Source organism: Polypterus senegalus, unplaced genomic scaffold, assembly GCF_016835505.1.
Source record: "Polypterus senegalus isolate Bchr_013 unplaced genomic scaffold, ASM1683550v1 scaffold_3827, whole genome shotgun sequence".
NCBI classification, from domain to species: domain Eukaryota; kingdom Metazoa; phylum Chordata; class Cladistia; order Polypteriformes; family Polypteridae; genus Polypterus; species Polypterus senegalus.
The window spans coordinates 526-9,128 of NW_024382275.1; the positions used below are offsets into that span (position 1 = coordinate 526).

Below are 8,603 nucleotides of genomic sequence, written 5' to 3' on the forward strand. Positions count from 1 at the left end.
TTATTCCAAGGCCTCCTCCTCGACCAGAATCTCTAGACTTATGAAGGAACGAGTATCCATCTGGTGACGCCTCAGCTAGGGGAACAGTGTCACATTTACTAAGCCAGGTTTCAGTAAGAAGACACAGATCAGATTTTGTACTTAATATTATATCATTTACCAAAACAGCTTTAGTGCCAAGAGAGCGAATGTTCAATAAACAGCATTTAAAACTGCATGGTTCTTTCTGAACTGCTGATATATTTTTGTTTTAATTTGAATTAAATTTCTATTACAGATGCCCTGGTGGAGGGTCTGGTTTTATCCCTTGGTCTAATTAAACACCTTATTTTTTGGTTATCAATTAATTTAAGGTTTGTATCATTAGAATTGTAGATCCGTATTTCCATTAACCGAAGTGGTACTTTACCTGAACTCATACTCCATTTTTTTTATTTGCGCAGCTGCAGAATCCAATTTATTCAAATTCACTTTTATAATTGTTTAGGATATTATTCATTTCATTTTTTTGTTGATGGTTCTCTAATGTACATCATATAATCTTTGCGCGTTTTATTCCTCAAATATCCATCCCCATATCCGAGTACACGAGAAAGTCGATGGGAGGCCACTCCCGATTTTTGAAAATAAAACGGCACTGATCGAGAGGCTGACCAGGTCATCATACAAGATCAGAATGTTTGTTTTAAAAATGTCATTTAGCTTTTCACCACTCGGCGGTCTCTCTTCACCTACCTACCTATAGCTCAGTAGAGACGTTGCCAACTTAGTATGTTTAGCATTAATGCGATACAAACCTTGTAAAATTCCTGAGTTGGCAACGTCTCTACTGAGCTATAGGTAGGTAGGCGAAGAGAGTCCGCCGAGTGGTGAAAAGCTAAACATACTAATTTGTGTGTCTATTTATACTATAATTATTAATTTCTCTTTTTTAGTTCATATTCACTGTTCAAAATACCCGATATTGTGAAAATAATCCAGTAGGACAATTCTGCTTTAAAATATCTGTCCCCATTTTTTCAATGTTTCTCTCCTCTCGAATCAAATAGTTGAAATATCATATTCTATGTTCTTAACATCAGCCATATCATGCATATTGCTTACCAGGGATTTTTCCTGCCTTGCATCCAAACCTGCAGGCATAGGCTCCAGGTTCCTGCAATCCTGCTATGGATGAACAGGTTTAGATGATGTATACATTGCTCTTAATCTCAGGTGCTGGCTCTGTCATTTTGTGCCCATTGTGGTAGACAGGGGACGCTGTTATCCCCTTGAACCCTCAGAGTTTTACTCCAGACATCAGGTAAAAGTCCAAAGTTTGGATTTATTACAATAATCCAGTGCACAAAGCACCCTACACTCCACTATATTCATACACTAAACAATTCTCAATAATAAACAATAGATAAATCCTCCTACTTCCAGACGTGTTGCCATCATTCCTCCCAGCTCACCCGTCTGGGTTTCCCACAATCCTTTTTATATAACCCAGAAGTGATGGGGAATCTTGGACTGAGGAATGAAGCACTTCTGGGTGAAGCAGTATAAAAGTCCTTTTTTCTTCATCCCGGAGGTACGTCGGTCCTTCCGTCCCCGTGCCTATGGCGTACTTCCAGATTGTAGTGAATACCAATGTCTCTGGGCCTCCCAGCAGCGTCTCCTCGTGGCCCCCATGTTATCCAGCAGGGTTGCACTGGAAGACTCCAATTCCCATGAGTCCCTGCTGGAATTTGGGGCCCCTCCATGATGAAGAGATGGCTCCACCTGGCGTCCTGGGATGATTGGCCAGCCATATCTCACACCGTCCACACTCCTATTACCTGCTCTTCCTCTGCTGTTTAAGGGTTTACTGTTCTTATGGTGGGCTATTCTTGTCTCACTGCCCTTCCCACTACATGCTGGTTTTTCTTTGTTTCCCTCAATACAGCTAGGTGGGGTCTGCACACTGATTCAAGCCTAAGACCCTTATTCTTCCATAACCCCTGTGATTTTCATGGCCACACCTGTCCGAACACAGTAGAATCTCTTTTCTTATTTTTGGATATCTTTCCAGGCTTGCAGGTGCAACATTGTCTATAAATTGTTTGTGCCTGAGATGGAATCAGAGAGCAATACGGCTGGTAGGAAATAACAAAGCGCAGTGTCTGAGATTATTGGATGAAATATTGAAGGCATTCATTATAAGCACATTGTCATTGGAGCAGGAGATGGTGTGTGCTGTACACATTTAGAGTAAAAAACCCTCACACCTTAAAATTCACCTAAATTTCTTACTAATTGGCCAATTAAAGGAAAAAAGTGCCAACACAGTCAAATGACAGAATGTTCAACCAGACAAAAACAAAGAGTAAAGTGTGTTGTGAGCTTCCACGACAATTAAACCCAAACCTGTTAAGTGTAAAGTTCTGTCTCATTGGTACACAAACTAAACTCCATAGTAGCTCTTTAACCATAATTACAAAAACTGAAACTAAAATTACATTCATATAAAAATACAAATGCATTTGTAAAGTAAAAATACACAAAGGAAAACTAAAAATCATGTTAGAATATAGAAATTTAAACAATTCCTAAATAGGCACAAATATACTAACCTTGGGCTGAGGCTTCAAATCTTTTTTGGCACAAATAGAAAGAAAGCCTCAAAGCTTCACAAGACTTTGTTTACCCAGCACTACAAAGCGTCTAACAAGTGCAGAAGCTAGCAACTCCAATTTTAGTGTCGCACAGGGTATTTTCCAGTTGGAGCTCAGGCAGGTAAAGCCACTTGCTTGGGGTCACAAAGTGGGGACAGCAGTGCATTGTGAGCCCACACAGCTTCAGGGTTTCCTGTGTTCATGGTGCCATTGTAACCTGGTTGTTAGATGAACAGATTTGCACACAGTAGCCTTGTGCCCGAGGTCTGCTGGAATGGCTCCAGGATCCTCAGGACCTCCTTTATTAGGATATTAAAAAAAACAAAGGGCGGAAACCATACAATAAAGACGATAGGTTATAATGTGCAGGCTTATGTCCCAGTGCCTACCATTTTCCTCTGTAATATGCATGGATGACTCACCTGAAACTCCAATTTTGCCCCCTCCTTATTGCTCAGTCAAACTCACTTGACAAATAGCATTACCAGGGGGATTGAGAGCTCAAAGCAATGCTACATAGGACTTCAAGTGGATCATACTGAACATTTCACTTCTTTAAAAAGAGTTGGTTTTCGGGGACCTCCTGTATACGAGCCATTGACTGGGTTGTAGGCAATTATGAATTTAAAAATGTATCCACTGCTGAAGGAAACCAAACATCGTGACTTAAAGTGAGAGTGGCACAACACTAGAAGTGCCATTTCATTTGGAATGGCAAACTGGTGACAGGCCAGCACTACCAGCAGCAGAGTTGCAGTAGTCCAGACATTGGGCTACACAGTCAGCTATGATCTCACCTTAATGTTGTGCGACAGAGCGAGTCTTCACAATGAGGAAATGTTTCAACATAGTCATGTAACGACAGGAAGTTATCATACACCATCCTTAATGTTGATTAGGCACATGTTGGCGAGAATTAGCCAAGCATAAAGACAGTGTGCTAATCAGACTGAAGGAGCTCAAGTTCGTGAGGTACTCTCCGGTTGGTGGCATTTTAACAGACTTCCAAGTCATTTCAGACCATGCCATCTGCCACAGGTACATTTTTGCACCATAGCACTGATAAATACACAAGACTGGATGATGGGACCTAGTGAGGTGGGATAGAGGGGCACTGATTGAGATATCAAGCCATGCCAGCCTTAGAAGGCACACTGGTGCCTTTGCTAAGCCAATGTGTGACACCAATAAGAGAAAGATGCCCCCAAAAAACACATGCATGTCAGCTCAAAGCCTCCATGTGATCGATAGAGCCATTCAGGATATAGAGGGTAACTCACACATCCCAGCGTTCAGTAAAGCAGTCCTGCACAAGCAGACACTTGTCAGACAAGCCATTAAAAGCACTCCATGAGAACATTTGTCAAAGACGGGATAAGAAAAGGAGGCCAGCTATGAATGATTAAACAAAATGGTGCCAACTCCAGCAAACCACCCATTTCATAATAAATGAAAGTCAACAGCTGGAGCTTGGACACCAGACCCACAGGTTTATAGCGCTTTAATTGAACACAAGATTCCAACCATTCATGAAAAGCCTTTATTAAAATTTCAGATTCACTTTCTGGCTGTTCAACCGCCTAACAACAACTACAGCCAAAATCAGGACCACCATCAACATGGCAGCTGCAGCTCCCAGCACCAGGTATCCAGTGGGAAAAGAGGCTGTGGGAGGAAGACAAAGGACATTTACTCTCCAAGCCATCCAGTTAAGGATCAGCCAAGGCCACAAGCAGAACTCAGTCCTACACCAGTAGGAGGATCAAGATGGTTACCTTTCTGCTCCAGTCTGGATGTTGGCACCTGGTCAGCCTCAAAGAGCACAGGACCACTGTGAAGGAGCACATTCTTCCTGAAAGCAGCAATTTGTACCAACTTGTCTGCAGCTCTGCCAGATCCTGAAAACAAAGTGGTAGGGTTTAGTTTTACACTCCGAGCCCCCTTTACAAGGCAGAAACAGATTTCACATCCCAGGTCTGTGAGACAAGAAGTTCCCATACCACTCTGCATAGCTTCAATTACAAGGCACCGAATTAGAAACACTGATGCCATTTTCTAACAAAGACCCCACAGCCAAACTGCCACAGGCTACTCACTTCTTGCAGGGCAGCTCTCAGTACAGGGGTCAGTGGCAGAGGGATAGCAGGCAGCAGCAACACAGTAGATGAAGATCTGCAGAGAAATTGAGATCACATCACTAGGAACCCAACCAGCAGAAATACTTGAAGGCCAAAGCAAGGGCAGGAAGTCTATCAAGCAAAACCACAAGGCAGGATTCCCCTTTGCCACAAAACCCACCTTCTCAGCCAAGGCTTGCTGAGCTACCGGATCCAAAAAAGCAAACATCTCAAACACAAATCTCTTGTAATGACTTGGGTTGGCCACTCCAGATGTGCTGTCCACAGTCACCAAGCTGGTCAAATAGTTGTCTCCCGAGTATGGGCACCTGGGACAAACAGACCCCCAGTTAGCACTGAACAGCCAAGCCCTCCTCAACCTCACAGTGAGGCACCTACCCATTCACCAGAAGGCTCCACTGGGGCTGACTAGAAGCAGAAGGTCCTGGGGTGACCCAGCAGTCCCCAAGTGTCAGCACAAGGTTAGGGTCAGTCCTGTTCACGATGTGCACTTCCACAGCCACAGGATCCCTCAGAGTTTTGGTCACAGGGTAGTCAGCATCCACATAGTAGGAGCCATAGGAGGAATCTGACCATGGAAAGAAGAGGCATTAGTGGAGAAAACACACCCTAACCACATGATCCTCTCATCTCCAAGGGCATCAGGCATTTAAAACACCTTAGTCATTCTAATAATCAGATCTAACCAACAAGGACAAACACCAAGTACCTGTTGCAATGACCAATTCCAGGTCAAATGGCCCTTGCTCTACTACTGGAAGAGGTGGCGCCACAGTATACACCTCAGCCTCCACTTGCACATCCTGGCTTCCCGAGTAGGTGCACTGGAAGAATAACCTGAGGAGAGAAACACCACATCATAGCATGTACAGCACATTTAGGGTTAGAGGAAGCAGGTTCAGAAGCCTTACTTGTAGACACTGTCCCTGGTGATGGAACCCTCTGGACCAGTCCTCACAGTGATGGCAGCAGACATGGTGTTCTGGTAAGTCACATTGCCACCAGCCAGCTGAAAATAGGGACATTAGAATTAGTGCTGGCCATGAAGTCGGTGCAGGGTTGGTGTTCCATTTCTAGATCATCAGCAACAAATTTAACTGTCCTCAAAGTTGTCTGACCATACAGACTGCAAACTGCCCTAGTTAAAGGAGATGAGATTTCCTATTCTGTAGTATAGGATTAGAACACCCAGCAGATGCCATCAGGTCTAATACATAACATTTTATTACTGATCACTCAAGAACCATAGCAAGCGTAAGATCCCACTACTCCTACATATCCCCCAGATGGAGTCTCACCTGAACTGTGCTGCCACAGGCACTGACTGGAAACTGGTACATGACAAAGCTGGACAGGCTGGTCACAGGGCTGCAGCTGGGGGAACTACTGTCCACCAACTGGATGGACCCAAGATCCAAGGGAGGAAGGGTCACATTCTCAGACACCACCACCACAAACTGGCCATCCAGAGTGCACTGCACAGTCACTGGATAAGACAAACAAGTATGATTAACCAGTAGCAGCCACCTTTGCTCACACACCCCACAACCACTCACCATCATTGGCATAGTAGCATGGACTTGTGCTGCTGCCGAAATCGTAGCAACAGTTGTTGGCTTCACAGTCAGCTTGAGTGATGGAGGAAGACCCTCCACAAGGGAGCTTCTCACCGGCTGCAACTACACATCTCTCAGCAACACTCCCAGATCGGCGAGCTGCGATGGTCATAAAGCCCAATTAAAAGACGACAGAGACACAAGCGGTGTAACAGTAACAGAAGAGTAACAAACCTGGTTTAGGGCATGTGAAGGTTTTCAGATTTGATTGAGATCCAACAGCAACAGTCACAACGTATTGAGAGCCCTAAAGTGAACAAGAGGCTCAAAACCACAAGACACACAACTTAATTAAAAACGGCAACCAACGGCTGAAGCGTTAGCGCTACTCACCTTTTCAGACGCATAACCGTACGGGGAAGAAAAGGGCACCGTTAGTGTGGGGCGACCAGCCATTACACGGAGGACAACTCCTGGGAGATTGTTGGTTACCTTTACGAGTCCACCACTCGTTTCTGAAAAAAAAAAAATAGAAGTAGACGATATATACTGGAAAACGCAGGCGGTGACAAGTCCCAATGCTCTACACCCCACACTTACTCTGGAGATAAACCGTCGGAGAGCCTGCAAATGACAGCGTCATCGTCTTGTCCCCGTCACATTTATTTGTCACGTCTCCGGACGCTGCAAAAACAAACTGCACACCCGTCCAGCAAACGACCATCCAGAAAAGACACCAACAATCCAAACGCGCCATGCTGTTAATGCGCCAAACAGAAACACGACATAAACGAAAGAGCGCGAGCGCAGGTTTAAATCCTCATCGGCGGCGTGCGCAGGTGACTCGTTAGTGAAAATGCGCGAGAATGGAGCGCGGGAAATAGGGGGCACTCACTCTGCTCGTGCGGCTTTATTGAGCAATCAGCACGTCACGGCATCGGACTGATCCCTCCAATCGAAGTCCGTGTAGAAGTGGCCGCTCTGCGGGGCGATGTGTCTGTTAATTTAATGAGGGAAATCAGGAAACATCAACTAAGAAAAGGAGACGAGAAACGTGACAACTACGAGTAGCCTATTTCTAAAAGGGAGACTTTGAAAAGTTTGGGAATGATTCGTGAAGTAAGTACTAATAAATAAATCAAAAGAACGGGGGTGTTATAAAAAAAAAATAAAAAACGTTTTAATATTTTTGAATTTGGGAAAGTAAATGAATAGAAGTCAAATCTGCGGTATTATTTAATTTGTAATTTATTGCGGATATGATGTAGAAGAAAAAAATCCTCCATATAGCGCCTTTTGACAAAATGTTTCGTGATCATCATACACTGCTTTATTTCAGCTTTTAAAAACAACTATTTCCAAATTTCCTCATTCTCTCTTCATTTTTTAGCACTTCATCTTAACGCTTTTTTCATTTCATTGTTTAGCACGAATGTTCTACAGGGTGGTCCAGATCTAATTTTGCAGATCCAGATCGTCTGGATGACTTTGATTTATGCGGGGACGATTCCAGTTCGACTCGAAGATGATTCTTCATGTCGTCAGTTCGCACACTTCTCGATGGTCCGGGATTTTTCGGGTGATTTTCTGTGTAATAAACTTACTATAACGTAATCCTCGGCTTTAACGGGCAAATTTATGATGCACCTCGTTAACGTATGCAGTCTCGTACCAGTGCATCACCGCGCTGTAAATCCAGTTATTAAGATATTTTCATTACCTGAGAGGAATAAAGAGGATTTATTGAGACTTAAGTAATAATAATAATAATAATAATAATAATAATTATAATATTATTATTATTATTATTATTATTATTATTATTATTATTATTATTATTAATAACATATGTCTTATTACACCAGACACGTGCAAATAATACAAAATAAAAAAGAAATAAGAAAATGGCATGTGCAGCCGTTTATTTGAGCTTATTTTAAGGCTCCAGATCTAGTATGAAAAATGAGCTGTACTTCATCACCCTGTTCTGGTCATTTCTACCACTTGGTTTAAATATGTCATTCACTAAGCAGTCACTAGGTGGCAGTGTGAGTTCAAGAAAAGACCATCGCAAGGCAACATCTGAACAGAAACTTTGAAATCACCACTGACATGTGCGACGTTTTCAAAGGTAAGTTTATTTTTCTGATATAGCTTGGCATCAGAGGGTTTTTTGAACAAAATTATTACACTAAGTAGCAAGAAATAAGTATGAAGAACTTTCTTTTTAAACATGCTCCACCATAAGGCTCAGGAATCACTTAACAGTAAAA

The 8,603-nt window shown here is 43.0% G+C and overlaps 1 protein-coding gene across 1 annotated transcript; it reads right to left on the minus strand.

Annotated features, from left to right (window-relative positions):
* Positions 1–4,162: 4,162 nt before the first annotated feature.
* On the minus strand, positions 4,163–7,124 carry LOC120521031 (zona pellucida sperm-binding protein 4-like). Its single transcript, XM_039742928.1, has 12 exons — positions 6,931–7,124; positions 6,724–6,845; positions 6,565–6,637; positions 6,331–6,489; positions 6,073–6,260; positions 5,686–5,783; positions 5,484–5,611; positions 5,153–5,342; positions 4,935–5,082; positions 4,733–4,808; positions 4,412–4,534; positions 4,163–4,301 (listed from the first exon to the last, which is right to left on the minus strand). The coding sequence occupies exons 1-12, from the start codon at positions 7,085–7,087 to the stop codon at positions 4,180–4,182; spliced, it is 1,584 nt and encodes a 527-aa protein (XP_039598862.1). The 5' UTR covers positions 7,088–7,124; the 3' UTR covers positions 4,163–4,179.
* Between the last annotated feature and the right edge of the window lie 1,479 nt (positions 7,125–8,603).

Excerpts from the sequence above, each read along its gene's own strand:
- LOC120521031 (XM_039742928.1), bottom strand. The coding sequence starts at position 7,087 with ATGGCGCGTTTGGATTGTTGGTGTCTTTTCTGGATGGTCGTTTGCTGG. Across the intron at positions 5,612-5,685 it reads ACCAGGGACAGTGTCTACAA|GTTATTCTTCCAGTGCACCT; the intron begins GTAAGGCTTCTG and ends TTCTCTCCTCAG. Across the intron at positions 5,343-5,483 it reads GGAATTGGTCATTGCAACAG|ATTCCTCCTATGGCTCCTAC; the intron begins GTACTTGGTGTT and ends TTCCATGGTCAG.